General features: G+C 28.0%; 1 protein-coding gene across 1 annotated transcript in view; it reads right to left on the reverse strand.

The window, feature by feature from the left end:
- Window positions 1–24,082, reverse strand: part of LOC111039391 (metabotropic glutamate receptor 2) — a 170,691-nt gene that overhangs the window by 23,455 nt on the left and 123,154 nt on the right. Inside the window, exons 8-11 of the mRNA XM_022322901.1 lie at window positions 20,755–20,888; window positions 18,154–18,479; window positions 11,205–11,367; window positions 9,181–9,394 (exon numbers count right to left, since the gene is read on the reverse strand). Of these exons, the coding sequence (XP_022178593.1) occupies window positions 9,181–9,394; window positions 11,205–11,367; window positions 18,154–18,479; window positions 20,755–20,888 (837 nt within the window). The remainder of the gene's footprint in view (window positions 1–9,180; window positions 9,395–11,204; window positions 11,368–18,153; window positions 18,480–20,754; window positions 20,889–24,082) is intronic.

Raw genomic sequence — 24,082 nt, forward strand, 5'->3', positions numbered from 1 at the left:
GTCTACTCAAGCATTGTCAGATCTATGTGAACTTCTGATAATAATATACAATTGATCAATGCAAAATATATCATTATAATAATGTTATAATGTGATGGAGTCTACAAAAAAATACTGTATCAATACTGTATGTGCAGCACGTTGGCATTAGTTAATTTACATATCAAAAACGTGTAAATTCTACAATGAATAGAAAATAGATACGTTTTTTTTCATTTAATTCAACATCAGGAACTGTAAACGTTGACAAGTCTTAACTCTTTAAGAATATCGGATTGCTCGCAATGAACAAATTCTTAGGTACAACAGTCAATATATTATTTTTGTTGAACAAATAAGCTTGTTGTAAATGTCATTGATGTTATCCTCACTCTTAAGGAACTACGTGAAATTCGAAAAACAACCTTTCAAAAGTACCTCCTAACTTAAATTCCCAATCATAAAAAGTGTAGACAAAACTACAAAAAAAAAAAACATTTAATTGTAAAACCAATATTTTGATCGCTTCGTTCAGAATCTAATTAGTAGTACAAAAATTAGGACTGCTTAATGATATAATAATTTAAAAAACAAAAAAAAAAACAGTTTAAATTGAAATGATGTAATTAAAGTATTTTTGACTCAACCAGTCAGATAGAAGTAATTTAATGAAACGACTATTTTTCCATAAATTATGGAGAAAGAAATAATGAAAAACATAAAGAATCCATTGTTATATTTTATTTGCAGTGTTCAAGATTTTCTCAGAAATACACACACTTCTGAAAATGTACTGGGTAACAGTTACTTGAACCTCTGGTTCTCTTAATTACTTTTACGAAATAGCCAAAATCATAAAAACATTGTAATATAGTATAAAAATGTATTTCCGTTTTCGAGAAATGTCTACTTATTATTATTATTCAGATTACAATATTTTCACTTCGAAATATAGTTGAGTACCTAATCTGAGCAAACGGCAAAGTTCATATGAAATATTTAATGTTTTTAATAAAAACCAATTCGTTTCATTTTATATTTAAGATGCATGATCTACTGCAGTCTAATAATTAACCAACATTAGTAATTGTTACATATTAATACCAATGGCTGTATTATTGAGTTTATAATTCAAGCAATATTGGAATGCCTGTGTCTATTCTAAATTTCCGGCTTTTAAACACCTTTAAATAGTTAACTATAATTCCATATAACCTTGTAAATTAATTTAATATAATTTAATTGACTGATGTGTAGAAACATAAATAAATTACTGAACATGTTACAAAGCGCGATTGTTGGTCACTCATCTCGATAAGCTTAAAAAAAGCACAATTATAATTTGTAATACTACATTATATTGTTCATTTATTACTTTTTTTTATTTACAAATATATTTTCAGATATAAGGATTATTAATAACTTACAATAGTTTAAAGTTGTATATAATTATGAATACTGCTTTTTATATAGATCATATTTTACACTATATTTTAGTAATGAGATATCAGTGGTCCTTTGCCCTATATGCTCGATGATGAATCAACTACCTTGAAAAAGTCTATTATTCTTATTCCTTGTCCGGAACAAAAGGGATCTTTGAATGAAATAGTATCTATATTTAATTTTGTTTGATAGTTTTATCGTATAGTGCTTAATAATATATGTTGTTAACTATATCAACAATCGTAACTATTTTTCAGTTACTGCAGTCAACATACACAATTAGGAATTAGGATATAAGGTATTTACTGTCTAAACTTATGTTTAGAAACCTCAAACTATTAATTTTGTTTTTCTACTTATAACTGCACTTAATTATTATTCATAGTGTTGTAATATCAAATTTTTAATTATTCTAATGTAATAAAAATGAATATAATCGGTCATACTGGTCCCTACCGTGTACGGGGTACCGCAATACACGTTATACATATACATATATATATATATATGCACGAGATACATACACTCCCTACAGCCACAGCCCACGGGACACATGGAACACATTAACACCTCTCTTCACCCCCAACCAAGTAAGATCGAAAATTGCACGGATCGATACGAATGTTATACTGGAGGTGTTTACGTTACACCGTACAATATGGAATCATAGACATATCGTCGTACCTTAACGTTTCGTTCAATCGATACACACCAATTAGGAAGGGATTACACCAGATCACACATTGTATAAGGATGACACGAGATCGGCCCAACAACAGTTTTTTTTCCACAAGAGGAGCCGATGCACAACGTAAACTCCAGTCTACGTCGCCATACACTTTATTTGCTGTTCAAAGGTGCATCTATCATCGTGCGTATAGCTGTATAGACATATATGTATGTATATTGAGATATCTCGGCATTCGGTATACCAATTTGATTAATTATTTCATATTACTAACTCAAATCATTTTGTTATTCTTTACATCTACCTCATCTTCCTATTATATTCATTGATACCATATAATCCTGTGACTATCATCGCAGAATAATATAACAATATTATAATGTTAGCATATTTATCATTAGACTATCACTAGTATTAGACCTAAGTATATTATTTAATTATCGTTTATTTAGAATATAAGCATAATTTAAGACAGCTCAATAACTTAAATTACATTCGGTTGATAGTCGAGTTTTTCTACGATCATTACGAATGAAGGGATTTCTAAGAGCTATAATATTAAGATAATAGTATTGTTATAAAAAACTCAGCAACTTTAATTACATTCGATTGGTAGTCGAGTCTTTCTACGACAACTACGAATGTAGGGATTTTTAAGAGTACGCGATAATAGTCACAGAAATAACCGATAAAGGTTATGAAGGTAAAGTCCAAACGATTTCTGGAGACTCAGAGAAGGAGCATTAAGTAGTTAACTGTATAGATAAATCAAAATACATATACCGTCAAGTCACAGTGATATCGAGTATCGAAAAACCACCCTCTGAAAACAATAGTTCACACGCACTACAAATATTATAGAACACGCAGCGAAAAAGGTAAGTGGATACACATATCATATTCTAAACAAAATATAAGTAGTAGAGTAATCATACACTCGCTTTAAAAACTATCAAAACAACAATCGTGTTAAAATAACGTACGGTAAGATTAACATAATATTATATGTATTCACAGTCATTGCCACTGTCCCTCGTATCGTATTACAGAAACACGTAGTATTCTATTGAGATACGCAGCCTAATAGCAGTAGGGGACACTGGACCACCCTTTTATAGGAAAGACACGCGCAGCCACTCTCGGCGACGATATTCGTATAGGTCATCAACCTATCGCATATGCGGTGTTGTCATGTTACAATACGAATTCAACCGTAGCCTTCCCATTGAGATCTCGAACGCATACACCTACGACCATCTTCCCCTTTCCAGCCATCTTTTTTTGTTCTACTACAGTGTCATTAAGTAGCTGGCATTATGTTTAATGATGATATTACTTTCCATTAATATTGGCCTTTCATTTTCTTTGTGGCCGCTCTTGAATAATTTTTGCTGTTTCAACCAATTAGGTTTAAATAGTAGGTATATAACGCTTTAAATATATACAGGCTGCGGCATGGTTACTTCCTTATTTTGCAGGACCTTATAAGGAAGATAAGGAAGTAACCACGCCCAACCCTGTGTATATATATACAACTCACTTCATTTGTTAGAGTATTTATATTTATTACCTTCAATTTTAATATTTAAAGATATTTTTTTTTAATTTGCACTTCTTTAAGGGGTTTAACTAAAGTTTTTTTTTTAAATTCACAGTTCTATAATGGATCACGGTTCATGCACTGAATATAAATGAATGATCTTTTGATCTTTTTTAAATGACTCGGTAGTTTATGGAGAATGGAGGAAATATGGAGAAGAATTGTTATAAAGCATTGCTAATAAATATTCAACATTGCTAGGAAAAATGAAATACAGAGGTTTATGATCAGCATCATTTTTTTAGTACAATATAATAGGTATAATCATTTATTTCAATATTTTGTAAGGCCTTCGCCTGCATTATTGTCAACCCAGACTCAGTACCTAATAAAATGGTTTATGTAACTCATAGTTTAGAACTGTCTGTCCATATATTTTTCGGGTCTGGAATCAAATATTATAACAGGGTTCATCAAATTAATTAATTTAATAATAACTGATGAAATGGAAATATTGTTTGAAAGAAAAATATTTATGTCCGGGGGCCTTTTTAAAGTATATCGGGTATTTTAACATATTTGTTATAACTCATAAGTCATAATGGTTACTCATAAAGTCATAACATTTAAACGTTTCTTACTTTCGCCATACGGTTAGAGCTATAAAATAATTCCCCAATGGTACCTATGTAATAAAAATGAAAAATTTGCCATATATAAGTTTGAGTTTCCTAAGAAAGTGACAGATCTGTAGTGCTTAACTGTTTAAATTATAGATCTAGGGTAATATATTAAACCGAATTGAAGCATAACTTTTCTGACTTCATTCAATATTGGCTAGAAATACGGAATTTTAGTTTCCGGTGTCTTACTTATATGGGTATAAAATATTTACAGGACGAATGTTCAATTACGCTCAAACCAGTGGACCCTAGTGGGTATTAAACTGAAAATGTAAACAGATGAGAACAATTCCATTTAATTGAATTTCCTCGTAATCTGAAATTAAAGTTTGTTTCTTTGACTTAATAAACACTTTAAATCTATCAATTAAATACACAAGTATTGTCATATCACCTGAAAAAAGTTTAGTTAAAAATAGGTAAATAGTACAATGCTATTGATATCTAATATACGATTTGCAAACTAAAAATATTCGATAGGCTCTTAAACTTTTTAATAATTGCGTTTGTGACAAATACACCATAATAAAGTTCACATGATGTTTTAAAACCATTAAATTCCATATTTCCTGTTGAATCTAAAAATAGTTTGTATTTATTCCATTTTTAATCGATAATAGGTATAATTTTCTCAATTGCTGAATTTTATATAATATTTTAATACATAGTAATATAGTATTATATAATTTATGGCTATGTGGTTTTAAATTGTATAGTTTCGCCGAACTTTTAATTTTAAGATAAGTTATAAAAATGTACTATATTACTTAGTTAAATATTTGTATACAATATAAATTGAGTAAATAAACGATTTGGCACAAATAAATATCACACAAATAGAAATATTAATTATGATAAAGACTTTTGAACTTTGATTCATATATTATTATGATCGTTCCAAACACATCTTGGTGAAAAATCCAAATATTAATGTGTACTGTGTAGGACTACAACAAAAAAAAATCACAGGGAGTTGCACATATGAATTTATTTATTGTTCTAATGGTTAAATGCCACAATGTTGTCTACGTTTTAATCGTATTTGCCCAAACAATACATTAACGGAATTGTTTACGTTGTTAGTTGTTACCTTTTTATCTAGAGAGACTTAAAAATAATTATTATTAGTTAATTATAAATTATTATTTAGGCTTTATCTATTCAGAACTCAAATCTGTGTATATAAATAAGTATTTTGTTAATATCTTTTGAAGCATGACAAAATTACTATATAATTATTCTCTTATGATTTTTAGATTGTATAGTAAGTGTAGTAAGTAGTTTTTTCACCTGTTCTGCCACAACAAGTATACAATATACTAGTTCCTATACATAATATGAATTATATTTACTATATTTACTATATTTCAACAATTATGTGCTATATTCACCATCAAATATTTTATGGATGTCTATAGTAATTTAAGTTATATATACTTATTCTACAATTAATTAAAAGAAGTAGTGATATGTATTCATCAAATTTTAAATATATTACCACTGCACGTAAAACTATAATATAATGTATATTTTTAGTATTAACTACATTTGTTATTTTAACTTTTATTTATCTAAGTACCTACCCATAATATACAGTTTAATGTTGTGCTTGAGTGAATTAGCAATATAAAACTCGTAACTATAAATTGTCAATTGTCGACGACTCTAAGACATTTTCTTTTGAAGAATTATTTTTGAACATAAAAACGTGACGCTTAAGGTTCAGCACGTTTATGATCCTTGTTACATTGTTCGTTTGAATTAAATTATTTTTTTGTATGAAATTAAATATTTTTATTTTTATAATGACGATAAGTCAAACTTTAAAACCAATTAAAAGAAAAAACTTGAGGCTATGAAGTTAGTACCATGGTACTAAGTACTAAGTATTTTTAAACGTAAATACCAAAACAAGATTTTTAAAAAGTTAATCTAGAAATATTTTGGTATACTTTTAACAGAATAAACATCAAAATATCAAAATAAAAAATTAGTTAAGCCTCAAGTAATTATAATACTATATATTATATTTATATAATTAGATTTATTTATACTAATGTTTGAATTTATATAGATTACAAAAAATATATTGTTAATGTTAAGCCACTTAAATTCGTGAACAGAAATAGGTCCGGAATATATATATTTATTAGACTAATGGAAATTTGTTGTATTAAGTATCAGGTGGCTTTTATCGGAGTAAAAGGAAGTTATTCTAGTTATCTAAGAAAGTTTATAAAGGTGTATTCGTCGATCCATATAATTGTTTTGCTATAATATATGATCATGATTATCAATGGAACATTTAACAATTATTATACAGCATAAATTATTAAAACGAATTATTGGTACTTATTCTAAATTATCTCTTTACTTTGAAATAATACTACACTTTTATTTGTATTAAGAAAATAATACATCATTATTTTAATTATTAATTGTTTGTGAATATAATACTACTATCATTTTCATGAAAAAACTTTACAGCTTAAAATATAAATTTGTACCTAGTGAAAATTAAATTATGTCTAGAAATGTCTTAATTTATTCGTTAACTTTTTACTTATAATTTGCTTAAAAGTTAAATAGATAACAACTTTAAATTTGTGACGTTAGCTCTCCGAGAAAATCTTGAACAACATTGATAACAGCAGTATTTATTGTAAGTTGTAATTAAAGTCAATGAAAACACTGTGCTCCTAACACCTGTTTTTATTTAAGGATTAGTCACATTTTCAAACAGTTTCTATTTTGGTGTATTTATAGTTTTATTATTATTTTATGTGAACATAATTACAAAGTATATTTAGGCGACTAAACGAACAGGTAATCCAATTTTCAACTTTATTCGATCATCCGGAGTTTAGTCTAACCGGAGTCCTTACTAAAGTTGTATACACACAACTCACAAGTAGGTAACAGTTATTATAGCTTTCAACAACAAACAGGTGCTAACATAGATACTTTGATATCAAATTATATACATTTGTTTTATGTATTGATTTTCGTTTTAAACTAACAGAATTCAAAAATAGTTATGAATTATAAAATGGAAATTATTTTAAGTGTTTTTTTAAAATGTACCAGGTACCTATTGTAATAACTACAGAAGTTATGATTGAAAACAATAAACGTATTCGATATAGGTACACCATAAGAAATATTTAACCGTAAAAAGAGAAAATTGGTTTGCCTCGACACAAATAATAAAGTATACCGTCTGCGGGAAACATAAAGTACAATATAGCAATTTCTAATACGTGCAGTAATAATGTTGTTTTGTACGCCAAACGTTGGATTATATAGTGTTCTATATTGTGCGTCATAGCCTAGAAGATAAATTAATTAATTTGATAGTGTAGCGGTTACGACGACGTATTTGTTATTTTTAACACATGGCCCAATCCAGAAATGGCCCCACAGATAGCATTTTCCGAGTACTACTCACGCACACGTACACGCCATCAACATCCTCCCCTAGTTTTAGTTACTACCTCCTCCCCGAATACACACTTAAAATGCCGTATGGACAGTTTGTTAAGTTCCATTTGGGGAATTTTTGATTTGACAGTAGGATAAGTTTTTTGTGTTATTAATTATTCTAATAAATGAAAAGCAGTAGGAAGGTTGGAAAAAATGAAGAAAATATTGAAAACGGTCTATTGCGTCAGTTAATTTTTCTACATAAATACGAAAAAAATAATATATTTTTGATACCTATCTAAATCCAATAGAAACGATGTCTGCAATATTTACCTAAACTACCTATGTCAAATGTATTTCAATTCAATAAAAACGACAGGTGTTATCGGTTTTACAATGATGTTTTTGATTTGTCTGTAAATGTGATCGATATTAGAAAGAGTGTTTCGTGAATTTTTTACTTTATATTGAAAAAATCTTATAACATTATATGATATTACAATATAAATATGTGTATATTCAATTTATATTTATATTTACATTTTATGAAGATTAACTACATAATGCGTTATTATAACATAAATTAGAAAGTGGTTAGGTTAACTCGACATTTTTTTTTTTTTGTGAAGTTTATAAATTCTCAGGCTAATAGACTAATATTATGGCGATTTGCTTAAAATAATAATAAATTGTTTATATTAGGTATTTGCAGTTTTTACTTTTATGTCATGAAAATGTACTACTTACTTTTAAAATAAATTATTCTAGTAATAGAGTAATTTATATATTTTTAAATTGTTAAAATATCAAGTTATTTTAGGTCTTATTACTCGAAATTTGATCAGGAAATAATTTTCCTGTGTTCTATAATAGGGTCAAAAAAAAAAAAATAGAAATAATAAGAAATAATGTGGTCAGCACTGAGACAAAAAAGAGGGTGTTTAAACTATCAAAACCGGAGTTCTTTATATTATGGGTCACCCTATAATGTATAAAATTGTTATAGTGAATTACGTTTAATGAGCCATCTCTCGGCTTTCTTGCTCTATTTTATTTTAAGATAAAAGTAAAAAAAAATATTGAGTTTATAGGGCTAAGCCCGTCGACGTTCTTTCTCGGTTCAAATCATTATACCGTTTGGGCATGATATCGAATTTATCTTATTAAAATCTTGTAATATTAAAGCTAACTTTATTACCCATCATGAGTTACTTTATTAATATCTTGCTATTCGAGTCAAGCTCTTTAGGTTTTCGAAATCCGGTTTTTCATTACGGCATTACCACACTTAGTAGTTATAATACACAATATACTATCGGGTAATTATTTACGACTATACTATATCTAGAGATCGCAGTCCTGACTGCGGTATTTCACCGGAACATAGATGTTAAATGAGCGTCTCACAAATAATCACTCACCGATGTGCTTGGACTCGTTGAAGGCTTCCGGGATGTTTCTGGTGAGCACGGCGTACACGGTGCACACGACAATCAACACTATTGGATATCCAAACGCTATCACGTACGATGTGTTGATGAACGACGAGCAGACTAGTATGTTTGCGTCCCTGCTGGGGTAATAGTGTATGACCTTTGGTGGGCTGACCAGCATCCAAACGCCGTTGATGAGCACCTGAAACGTGGTCGTCCATACGAAACGTGTGTATAGGTAGAAGGTACCGATGTTTCCGTTACATTGCATTATAGACACGCAGCTGTTGTAAATTTATCGGTTATTATGGAGCGTTTGGTTTATTTGTTTTATTATATTTTCGACACTATTAGTGTGTGCCAACACGCGCGTGATATATAGAATATATATTTGTGAAACGTAAAAAAATCATCTTAGCTCGAACTATACAAGGATTCGCATCCAGTATAGTAAGTTTATTCCAAACGTGTTCATTGCAGTCTATACATATAACATTTTTTGTATTGAAAACAGTATGTGAATGTAGTTATTTTCGGTTAAAATAATAAATATATATATATATATTATTTTATGCACATAATATGTACATATATACATCTATGATTCATTCAACACGACGTACTATATACGTGTTCAGTGTTTCTTACGGGCAAATGTTAAAATATCCGGTGTAACCCAAACGGCTCTCATCCATTGTTTGTTGGTTCCAAAAACGGCTCCCGTCGTAAAAGGTTCACGAATACGTAAATTCCCAAACGGTTCCGGTATTCGCCAACATAAATTCTAAATTTAAAATCGATAGCTTGTGTGGTATGCTGAACTAAAATTGACGGTTAATCGGTGACAATAATAAGGGCTTCAAATAGGTACAGATAGTCGTTTCCCTCCTGAAATGTGGTCTGAGTGTACAGCTTCCCCCTTTTTTTGACTACAAATGGCTGTGAAACGTTCCATTGTAAATTCAACAACGAATTCAATACTGCTGATCTCGACATTTTTAAGGTTATTACTTATTGACATACTGACCGAAATACAATCCAAGAAACAAATAAAAGCCCGCAGTTATGTCAATACTCCTAGCAGCAAAGAATAAAAAAAAACATCAAGAATTTGGTGATGCCATTATTGATAAATTGTCATCTAATGAAATGTCGAGAATGGAATTTATAAAAAAATCGTGCCTCAATAATTTACCTTTGGCTTAAAGAATGTAAAATTTTGTACTTTATTTTGAATAAAAAATCTAAAAAAAATTAAAGAAAAAACACCAAAACAAACAATTTTAACCTAGACTCTTTTGATACAGGCCTAAGTCTGTGTGAAGTGTGAAAGAAATTGTGCTGTCAAAAACCGGAAAAGTTTGGGAATTGACCTTATTATAAAATGGGAGCCATTTGAGAAAAGCAAAAGCCAAATTGGCTATAGTCAAAATATTAACCAGACATAATATTATATCATTGACACAAGCCAAATCCCATACACGATTTTATTTCAAAGACTTTTTTAATTGAATAAATTGTATTTTCATTATTTTCATTATTTAAGCAATAGGGTTTTAAACAACAGCCTAATATTTACAGTTAAATGTCAATAGATAGATCAAAAAATAAATTAACGGTTGAACGTGTCTTTCTAGTTATTAAATGTCTGCCGATGTATAACGTTAATGGATATCATCCAGACAACAGAATTTAATTTAAAGAAATTCGAGACTAAGCTTTTGAGACGTCTAGACTAGTTTTAAAAGAACAAATTTGAAATTAATAATACTCTTGGCGCGTAGTTAATTGTTTTAAACAAAAGCTACTTTTACGTAAAAAGTTACTTACAATGTGAAAACATAATAATACCAATTTTATATACTTGATAGTTGATATATTAATTTTATGTATGTCATAAACAGATAATATTAAAATGTTTTGGATATTAAAACAATCGAATCGTTATGGGACAGTTGAAAACATACAAATTCAGAATATCTTTCTCGATAAGGTACACAAAAATAACATACTTGTATCGATATAAGTCCTGTGCAGATGACCAGTTGTGATTTTGGTGATATAAAATTGGGACGTTTAACAGTTCGCCGTCCAGCGTTGAATATGCGTGATATGCGATTCGTCTTCGTTAATAATGCAGCATACACAACAGTGAAACAGAATCCAACACCAAATCTGAAACATAAATGAATAAATAACTTCACGGTTTGAGTTCATAGCTATTTTATCATATTCCAAGAAAGTGTATGTTGATTCTATCAATTGTTTAAATATTTTATTTTTACTGTTTACGAAAAAGTCAACTTTTGAAACTTTATAATTATATTTAGTTTAGTATTTGTGAATATGAAACCCTTAAACTTAAAGTACATCGCCTCAAAAAAATCTAAAATATCATATGATCCATAAAAATTAATGAATTCAGTACATACACTGTTACACTAAATTGTGTCCTGCTAAAAAAACTTAAGATGACGCCACAAGGGCATTTGTTGTGTCCATCTTATAAAAGTACAACATAGACAATTGTACATTCACAATAATACATTTAAGTCTGCAAATTCTTAAATCAGAGAGAATTCACTTCTTATACAATTTGAAGACAAGAATATTATGTAGAGCATCTCAGAGGATTTTATTAGTATTATTATTTTTAAGTAAATTATGATCATTTTAAAATGTGCAAAAAATGTACATTGCCTATGTGGCGGTAGGTCAACTAAAATAATATAACCACTTCACTTTGAGATCTGATGCCTAAGTTATTTGATAATTTTTTTTTAAAAAAGTCATTCAAGGTGTAACATGAAAGTAAAGTGAGGTTTTAAAAATTAAAAAATTGTGTTACCTATAATAATGTATTATTAAAGAAACAGTCTCGAAACAAAAGATTACAAAGTACAGACATGTACTATGTATATACGAAACATGAAGTTTTTAATCAAATTTAAATAGTATGTACATATTCTAATTTAAGGTTAGAACAGAACTAATTAACAGATGAAATTAAAACTGACGTGAATGCCGTGATGTTTAATTAAAACTGTCAAAATGACGAAATTGTCATTTTCGTTCACAGGGATTATATTTTATGGTAACAGTTTCAAGAACACAGTAATTGTATATAGACATTGAACGTGTGTAACGAATTAAATGCATTGTGAATCATTTCTGACAACTGAAGTAATTTATCAATCTCAAAAACTATAAGTTTTTATAATTATTAACGAGATTTGTAATCAAGAGTCAGCTAATTTGCTTCCAAGTTCCAACCAATACAAATTGTACTAAGATGAGCGAATGAGTCACCTATAGTTGAAAACAAATGTAAGCACATATTTAGAAGAGTACCTACGTGCTAAATTACTTATTTTTTGTACCAACTGGAAAACTTTATGTATAGTTCCCTTATGTATTTAAATTTATTCAGTTACAATATACTAATATATATGGTAATAATATTATATGCGTAATACGTCACCACATTAGTATAAGGAATGATTAGGTAGCATCGAAACGAAGCTGTAGACTGTAGTTAATCTTGTTACTTCAACCAAAAATATAAGAAAATATTTATTCGACATAGGACATTTTTCATTTATTTGAATCTATACTAACGAGACTTGCAAAGAGGTAAATTTGAAATTTATCATTATTTCTTATTTACGTGAGCTTGTTTATCAGTAGATTATAAAAGTCCTCACCATTCGCGGTGTAAATAAAACATAATGATAATTCGGACTAAACTATAAATGTCTTATTCTTTATTCGTACATTCATCTTAATTCTTAAACGTTTTAACAACAAAATTAAAACAAATAAAATCACATAAATAAGTGGTAAAATCCAAAAATATGCATAATGAAATTGTGTATTTAACTGTTCTTAATAGTATAAACATTTACTTTAAAAATATAAAAATGTTTTTAATATTATCAATTGATTTTAATTATTTTTTTATTGAAATATATGTACAATTAACAAATAATAATATTATACTTCTATAATTATAATAACAATATGAGATAAATAATTTAATTTCGAAACCGTTTTAAAAATATATGCTACTATTTTTTTTTGGTGTTACCTATTTAATTTTTTTGTATACTTTTCAAAGAAATGTATAAATTATGTAAACTTATACTATGTAGCAATTTAAAGTGTGCAATACAACAATAAAAGTAAAAAAAACACATAGAACGTTATGTTGAAAGATAAAACACAAATTGAACGATTTGATACAAGTTCAATTAACTAATTTTTGTAAATATAAATGTTTATTCCAAATACAGTTTTTATTTTGAGTTAAGCTAAAATTGTTTTTTCCAATTATGAATAATATTATTATATAGCATCAAACTATTTAAATATTTATTTATATAAATGCTAAGCGGATAAATTGTTAATATCCATGTATCGTTATTTTAGTTAATTGGTATATTGATAAATTGTGTATAAATACTACCCACCTATATAAATTATTGCATAATATATTTCGTGATGCTGAATAATTATTGAATAGTGTTTATAACTTAAAAAAATGATAAATGTCATAAAAAATAATTATGTTACAATTTATTTATAGTAATATTATCATTAAATTTAATTTTCATAATATAACATGATTCTAGTGGGTTAAAATTATATCGTTTTTACTTTTTAGACCTCCCACTGTACTAAAATTGCGAGGCTTTGGCTAATATGATTTTAACTTGTAGTAAAAACCTTAAGACTTTTTGACATATTTTCTAAAATGTAATCAAGGTGTTTTTAAAATTAAACTTCGGACATTGTTATAATTAATCAAAATGTCCATATTTTAAACATTTTCACTTGTGCATAGCCCAGGTGAAAATTCATATTTCAAAAAACGCCAAGATGAAGTATTACAGAAGAGACGTTAAGCAATATTAAGGTGTTTAAAGAATTAAAATCGGACATGCTAAATTATTACAATTTGTATCACAGTGGAATAATGTTTCGGTTCAAAAGTGATTTGGTATGCAGTTGTATTTTCATTATTTTGACATTTTCTTTTTCTGCACTAAGTAGATTACCCAGATCTGATAGATTCTAAAAACTTGAGATTTCAAAAATCTTTCCGTACCTTATAGCCAATTAAACGTACAATTATTGAAATGTCTAGGGCTCCATCACATCATCAGAAATTCACCACGAGTACTAAAAAAAAACATTCCAAACTCAGTGCAAAAGCTGGTAAAAATGTATGATATTTGTCCAATTCACATAACAAGGAATGTCCTTAGCTGTAACTAAACTAAAGAACGACAAATCTGATGGTGTAGAAGGGATTTCGCCAGTGCTTTTCCAACAATTTAGGAAATACATACTAGATCACGGTTAGTTTCCTTGTATAATAACATCCTAGAAAATGAAAAAATCTCTTCAATCTCCATAAATTTCATGATTTTCACGTATCAAGTGTAAATACTAAAAGAAATCATGCGATAGTATAATACATAATAATATGATACTAGACCACAAAATTCCAAATACAGAATGTACCAAATACTTCCAATCTATATTCTATTTCAACAAAGTGATAACATCGTTATATCTAAAATATACTGTTGCGGTAGGTATATGTATACTATTCATATAATAATCTATACATATAAAATCCAAATACCACTTAGTCACTGATCGCTGTAACTCAAAAACTATGCAACGTACGAACTTGAATTTTGGAATAGAGGTTCTTCTCATATTTTCATTGTGCAAAAAGAAGGATTTTCAAAAATGTTGCGTTTTAGTGGAGTAATTAACAACTATAATTATTCATCGCCAATACGCACTGTGCTGCACGGCACGGACTCGGCGGGTTTCCAACTACTCGTAACCTATCCTTTTTGTCCGGGCGTCAACAATAAGAATATTGTTCCGAGAAGTTTATCGATAAAAATAATCTCATGTATCGCGCGTACACCAGTATATATACTTAATATACCAAAAGGACTTTTCCGGGCAACGCTGGGTAATTCAGCTAGTAACTCATAAATACTGAGCTTGAAGTGCGATCAACATTCACCGAGTTGTATTTTTAAATGTCAATAATTTTACCGATGTATGACCGGATACAGACGGTTTAAAAAAAAAATATTACATTCACTACGAATTTCGGTATAATATGTTGTCATTCGCGAGTGTACGGCACAATTTAACGACTGCGGACATACCTTAATATAAATATATATATTATGATCAAACATAACTCTGGAAGCCCAGGAACAATCAATCATATTTGCTCACCCATTCACTTTGCACACCGTATTCAAGTTGGTTACCCCAACTTTTATGGATTGTCGTAAAATATAAAATTGTTCCAGTCGTTTGTTTTTCGATTGTCAAGAAATTTAATTGATTTAAACTATATTATTAAGCCAGTCACGCTCACAGATGAGGGGCAAGGGTTATTAACTTTTAGATTAAGATAAAATGAAATGTTAACATAAATTCATTACCTACTTCAGAGCTAATTTTGTTTTTATTTATTGAACAGTAACATGAAATACTGGACATTTAATATTATGTATCATTATTCAGGTAGGAATTGAAAAACTGAACGACGTCCAACAACATAATGTAATGTTTGGACATTTTAGTAGAGAAATTTAATCATTGCATAATTGGACAGCATAACGAAGTCCTCAGGAACCAGAGGTATGCCCATAATAATAAATGCTGATATATTTTGGTAAGTACCTACATTTTTATGGCTGAGTATAATCACAAATAATATTTTTTGTTTAAATTAACTATTTTGTTTGTGGATATAATGTTCTTTATTTTTAAAAAATGTGTTTTTATAATTTAAACATTAAAATATACTACATATTTTCAGTAGGTAATTTAAATATCGTGTATTATATTTTATCAGGCGAGTGAACCATAGCTATTATTTGAGCTAGCTATGCTCGTTGATACATACAACGATAGTATAGGTACAATGTACCTGGTACATGCATAATCAATTCAAATATCATTATTTATTACATATTTAAAAAAAATAAACAATAGTAATTATAAAAGATTTTATAATATAAGTAACCTCAGCAAATCATTATTTTTTGGATTGAGTTATAAAATAGAGACTTGTGTTGCATTTGAAGATAACAATTATAACTTTTTTTGAAATCATGGTTATTGTTGTTGAATATGTTTATATTAATAATCAGTCAATATTTAGGACTTGTATAAAACGATTTTTTTTTGGATTTTCATTAAATTGGCCAAATTATTATGGCTGTGTTGTAATAGGAAACAAAATTACTTAATTAATAATATCATAAAGTATACATTTACGCCGACGGACTGTCTTCGGCGGGAATCGTTTTTCGTGTATAACGAATTTATGTCATCTATATAAAAAATAACACTTAATTTATAGTTATAATACCAGTAAGAATAGCTTGTATGTCTTGCTGATATATAAAAAAAATACTATTTTTTGAATTGTTTAAAAGGTTTGTTGAGCAATTTTTTCTTGTAAATAAACCATTATGTAATAAAAGAAGTAATATATATAAATAAAATAAAGTAAATTACTTTACCAGCTTTAAAATAAATAATGTAATAAGTTATATTTTAATCGTGTTCCGTAGCTTTGTCTGATGTTTTAATATAATATAGCTTAAATCAAAAAAGTTTATAAAAAGTTGATTAATATTGTACATTTACTTCAATTTTGAAGTAATAAATTCTCCGTTTAAGGTTAGTGGTGTAAATAACACAAACAAATTGCTTACTGTCTGTGTAATTGCCAATTAGATAATCTGCCGAGGTATTACTTTTGTTTTTGTATTTCTTGATTTACCTGATTTTTTTTTAAGTATAATGAGTATCCTAACAACTATTGTGTTGCAGAATTTTAAAAGTTTTTGTTAATTTCAATAACTTCTTCATTATGATGTAAAAACCTTTCATTATTAATTAATTATTGTTATTTACTAACAGTTCATATTTCTTATTGGTTAATATAATATTGATATTGCTTAATATTGTAAAATGTAAAAATAATATAAATTATTATTGATTTATGCTCATGCAATTAAAGCACAGTTCTATTACTAAGTGGTCTCAAATTCGAACAATACAACCATTTTTCCAATCACTCTGAGTATGATAACTTCCGCACTTTTATAACTCCACGCTACACTCGGACCTTAAAATCGAATTAATTAACCAATTTACAACCAAACATTACGGATTTTTTTTACTTCAAACGACATTTTCCTACTAACCCTGTAAGTATGGCAAAGATCATCCAATACACAACCTATAAATCCCACCCACTGACTCAAGAGAAAATATTGTAGAGATTTATTAACCTAAAATGTATCTGGGTTCCATCACTTGTTGGCTTCTCTCATCATATAATTCACAGTTAAAATGTATATAAATCATCATATTTGCGTATTGTGCTATTCCAACACAGTTTGTAAATATTTTTCCTCCTAGTCGTCATACGAGAATTTATTATTTTCAATTGAACAATAATATTTTATCGTGCATTTTAAAAATATTTTTCTGTTTGTATTATATTATTAATACTATTATACTATGACGTGAATACGTTTGTATATTTTTAAAATAATTGTAATTAAAACTTAAAGACTACTTTTTAAATAGTCATTGTACACATACATATTGTTGGTTAAACTTTAAAATTACAATTACTCGGAATTGTTGAACTCCAACAATTATGACAGAAATGTTTTTTTTTTTAAAACAGTACGAGAAAGCTGCCACCTACTTAAATTCTAAAAAAAGATTTGAATTGTAAAACTCGGGAACATAAGTGACGTTTGATAAAATAATTGTGCTCCATGGTGACACATTGTTCTGATTTAAGATATTATGCGGTGTGCTGAAAACTACGATATGGAAACATCGGGTGAGATGAAGGATTTTAATGCGCGCTTTTAATGATTTTGGATTTACCTTTGTATGGCGCATACGATGTCGGTGGGTTTGAGCACGAGCACGAACGTGATGAGATAGCACAGCAGTATGCCGGACAAAAGTACGTACGAAACTTCTCTACCGGCGGCCTTCACGATCGGTGTGTGATTGTGTTTGATAAACACAGAAACCACTAGCAAAGTGATGACAACACCTGCCGCTGACAGTGTCATTGCTCCAATCGCCCAACTGCTTCCGGCCCGTAAAAATGATTCCGGTATGTCCAAACACCGTTCGCGGCTACTGTCGGGTAACGTGCCCTCGGCACAAACTTCGCATCTGGTCTCGTCGGTAGATGAACGGATCTGGAAAGGTGGTCACGTATATCATTAATCATTATCATACTGTGATTTCAATATGCATAGGTAGGTATACAACGATCTGATAGAATTCATAGACAACTTCATTGACACTCGTCTGTCACCTATTTAATTAAAACAATCGTTCCAGACTAAGTAGGTACGTTGTAACTAAATGGTATACCTACGTCATTGGTTAAGTGTATTATAATCTTTGAATAATAAGGAAGGTATCGATTATTATACATTGTTTCTTTGATAAACAAAATATGCTTACGAGTCGTATTGTATACAATTAGAAATGTGTACGATTCACATGAATAAAAAATCAGGCCATGTTAGTTAATAAGAATAGATTTAGATTGCGCTTTATAGAAATGTGAACAAATAAATAATTTTGAAGCTATTATTAAAAGAAAATGTATGATTATAATTTTGAATTTGAAGTATGCATATCAAAACATTTATAATAGCTACTTATTATTTATGTTTTAGTATTTATATTATATAACTATGTAAGCTATTACAAATATTAGAAAATGTAATTATTAAATTCTTCTATTATCTTTCAGCTAGATACATATTATTTTCAATTTTGCGACTCATCTCATCACATCCTAAACTAATATTATTTATGTAATGTTAACTATTTTCCTAAATCGTTGCCTCTTACCAACCTATTCTTACTCACTTTAGAATTTGCAGGAAATGAAAATCTAAACGAAATGTGAGTGTACTTGAACATTTAATAATAAATATTTTTCAGCTACAATATTCCTGTATTTAATTGATTTAGTGTAATATTTCATACTAAACGTTTGTAAATTGATGTCTAGTGTCTACTTCTGCGGAGTCATACGCATGTAAATAATTAAATTCTGCTGTGCAGAAAATCAACAACACACAGTGAATTGGATTCTCTTTACTGAACTGAAAATTATTAAATGCATTACAGGCTGATTGCAAAATTATTAAACGTTCTAGATATAATATTTACAGTTGATATATTACACGTTTTTCGATATTTAAATTAATCAAGTAAGCATGTTGCAAAATATTTCAATTTTTGAAGCTCTTAACCCTAACACGTCATTCGAAGGAATTTAAATCAATTTTTGTCATAATTTATTTTGAGTTGTAATTTTTTTTTTTTGCATATTTGACAAAATAGTTTATTGAAAATAACATACTACAGTTATATAAAAAAATATGTATTCTGAGGTTCCCTTATAATTTTTAACGATAAAATACAATACAGAGATGAAATAAAATAGAAAATAACAAACTATAATTATATAGTGTTCGCATCGCTGTATACATTTTAAATCATTATTGTCAGTTACCTACTACGAATCGATAACAATACATTTATGATAATAAATTGGATTATATTTTCAGTATCGCAGTGAAGTAGATATATGGTAGTAAAAGTGACGCTTTCTTAAACTCAAAATTATTAGTTATAAAAATATGTGAGTTGTACTTAGAAGTTGAATATCATAAAATAAATAACTGTTAATTTAAACAAAATGTATTGCAACTGAACGTATATTAAGATAGTTGAATTGGGTTTCAGGTGTCAAAAGAATAATCTGCTAAATAAAAAATAAAAATGCTATGTTTAACTTAATATTATAATGTTGATTTAATGTAAACCCTAATGATAGCTTATACTCATAAATAATGCCTACGTAGCTGATGCTTAACATTAAATCAAAATGAAAAGATAAATTATAAATACTTTGTTCTCGTATTAATTTTATGAAATAAAATATTTAACGGTTCCTGGTAAATATAATATTTACGTTGACAAGCGCTAACATTATTAGACATAATCGTCCAATATCCCTGTAGTAAAATTATGTTTGGCTGAATTACTGTTCGACATTTCGTTCAGAACAATACAATTTATTTTACGAACAATAGGTACAAAAAAACACACATGCTTCGTGAATACCCTATGCAGAATATTAAAACAAAAAAAAATCTAAAAACTAAATTAAAATGTTTAATTATTCACGTAGGTAGAGTTAAAAAAAAATACGATATCCTCACATGACGTTAAAAAAAAAAACAGATAAAACGAACCAAATACTGGGGTTTATACTGAAACGATATGTTGTAAGAATAAAAATGAATAAGTAGAATTATTATACCCAATATTTCTTATTTATTTTTACGCCTAATGCGATGTCTATGGTTTTCGAATACATCGACTAATGAGTTATGGAAATGGTATCGCGTTATTGTTTATTTTTCTTTATTAAAAACAATGTCTTGCCTGGTATTGTGTGCAGTTGAAACAGTGCCAACAGCATTTTTCGCCCTCCAGATATTGCTTAGCTTGGCCTTTTTGGCACGGCAAACTGCAAACGGATTCCGGTGGATTTGATGAGTCTGTTTTGAACCGCATCTCTTCGGAGACCAATACACACACACATATATTAAATCGTTATGATTAGCTCATATAAACTATTATACACTATAGCATACAGGGTAAAGGTCTGTTAGTCACATTTTATATTGTGTTTAAAGACAGTGGATCTATTTAAAGAAAATATTTACACTAGGTTATTCCGAAAAATAAATATATCAATTTTTACTTTTTTAGGGTTTTTTTTTATCTCAATTGGCAACCTTATATTTATTTTTATTTTATAAAAATAGTTTTCATATAAATTTGATCTGACATTGATCCAACAGTCTAAATAATTTATAAGCTCTAAAGTTTACTAAAGATGGGTGGAATGGCAAGAGATAATATTCATTTTTTTTTCAAATAATAAAATACTCCATAATGTTCCTATAATACATCAAAATTTCTAAAAAATATTCTGCTTTAAGATATAAAATTTTATATAAATACGAATTACTCCATAAAACACCCTAATAAATCTCTGTGATATTAACATGTTATTTTTTGTTGCAAGGTTATCAAAGCAAATTAAAATTTACTAACCATATTCACTATACAAACACTATATTATAAAATTATTAATATAATATTGTAATTAATAAATATCTAAACAAATATAGATGATCTTTAAGTGTTAAATAGCTGTAATTTGTTATCAAAATATTGATTTTAAGGTTTCATTGTAACTCTTTGCCCTCAGTAGATTATCTCACACCGTTAAAATGTGAAACAATAATGTTCTCGATTGGACAAAGAAATCGTTTAAAGTATAGATACACAAAAATAATTTACTTTAAAAACCCATAATAAACCTATATACAAAAACTCCCTACTGTACTACTTCACACCCAATGTTGCTATGGGTTCCCCCTAATAATAATAAAAAAAAAAAATTAACTTTCAGTAAATTTTTTTTCTTATACAAGTAAACACTGATACAAAAATAAAAATATTACAATACATATTTTTTTATTTCATAAAAATGAAATACTGTACAATTTATCGTTGTATCAATGTTTTTCAGACATTTATGTTTGCACTATATTATTTTGAAACAATTATATCTAAGTATTATTTTCATTATTCTGAGTATTTTTGTTGTGTCTTATACTTTGCAAGTTGGCAAGAAACAAGAAACTAATAATTATTTATACCTTTCTAGATTAATGTATAATGTCAAATGTTTAAATAAGATGTTAAAATGTTAATGTTTTAACACTTTAAATCGATTTTCATTAATGGTATACAATAATTGCATTATACAGTATTTCACGACCAATAATATTATTATACATAATATTATCATAGTCCAGCTTGTACATGTCTAATGTGTATATCATACAATTGTGTATAAAATCCTTAAAATATTGTGCTAGGGCTGACGTGGAAGTGTTTTCATATTTTAAAAACGAGCCACCTTCACCAATACAGTGTATTAAATGCGTGCACAATTTGGAGTGAAAGTTTTAGAATTTGTGCACGCAAGACCAAAGTTAAGACATAATATTATGTCTAATGTATCTATTTATATACAATATACATATAATATCATATCGAATGCAAATATGCAACAACCCTCGACCTATATCATGAAAACAATAATAATTGATACCATTTTCGTGTTTTTGGTTAATGCCGCGATAAAAATAAAATCGAGTCATTATTACAAAGTTCCGCACGTATCTCTGTATTCACGTAAAAAATAAGACCCCCAGTACAAACTACAAATCCATCGCTAATGTTTTACCTATATAAAATAATTCATGATATAGATTATAGATAAAGCTACAGCGATATAAATATTATTATCAAACATCGCAGTAAAAACGCTATAGATTAGTTATACACATTTATTATGATTTATTTATGGCGTATAATGATTTAATACAATTGTATTAGTTGTTACTTGTTTTTATTTCTTATTTCATGTTTTTATCATTGTTTAATGTTATTTATAACTAAATAACCTAAAACATCATATACATATTTATCACATTTGTTTTTATAAGTTTCAAATGATTGGTTATGTAGAATTTTTAGGTTAGGTTAGGTTACTTTACAATTTTTTAAAATTATTTTTCACGAATTAATTAGATAATCAGTTGGAAATCAACCAATCTATACAATATAATATATAATTATATAATTTTTATCTTTAGATTTCATCAACGCTTACTGTATTTTTAAAATTTAAAAAAATGTACATTGCATTGTTCAACAATCACCTTATTTAAACCCTAATATTACATTTTGATTGTATTTATATTTCGCTCGTCTGACATGAAGGTGTTTTAAATTATTTAGTTGATACATTTATACACCATCATAGAATATAGTTACGTATGTGTAAATTGCATTTATAAAAAATATGTAAACATATTCATAGAACAAACATAGGTATGCAATGTACAGTTAATTATAATATATTTATTTAATTCAATTATAGGTTTCAATTTTTAGTGAAGAGTTTCATTTGAGTGAAGTTTCTTTCGAAATAAATTAAAATTATTTTACCATTATGTACTATTATAATATAGAGATTAATTTTAAAAATTATCGTTATTTGTCGCAAAACAGTATAACTGGAACAACATTGGTCATACCCCAGACTCAATATGCAGTCAATGTGTGTGTATTTATATTTGCTTTTGAAGACCTGGGTATGACAGTGAAAGCTCGGTTAAAGAATCATCTATAAAATTAATGCTCATACGTTTCGAGCACAATATGATGTATTATAGTGTCAATATGGTTGAGTGACTGATTGCGTACTTGATATTGACTTCATACCTACCCGAATCAATGGTAAATGATTGTTATTTGGTGTCAAACTGGCAGTAAAAATATCGTACTAAAAGAACTCTACGGTCCGACGTTGTTCTAGATTACACTAGTGTTTCAATGTCTATTCTCGACTCTTTTTGTGTACTCGTATTATAATATAGTTTTTCCACTGCGTCGCGGCTATTTTATTTATAAATAAAAGCTTTATTGGGGTTTTCAACATTTTATTATCAAATTTAAGAATAAACATTGATGAAAAGACTTCGAATTTGTATTGTTTTTTAAACAAATATATTTATATATATCAAATGTTTCAGTATAGAACGTTTTGAAAACTATTGTGTTTCTACATCAAATTCAACTGTTTTAATCAATTTCCAACTTTTATTCCATATTATTATTGCCAAAT

The sequence above is a fragment of the Myzus persicae genome, unplaced genomic scaffold, assembly GCF_001856785.1.
Source record: "Myzus persicae strain clone G006 unplaced genomic scaffold, MPER_G0061.0, whole genome shotgun sequence".
In the NCBI taxonomy this organism is placed as follows: domain Eukaryota; kingdom Metazoa; phylum Arthropoda; class Insecta; order Hemiptera; family Aphididae; genus Myzus; species Myzus persicae.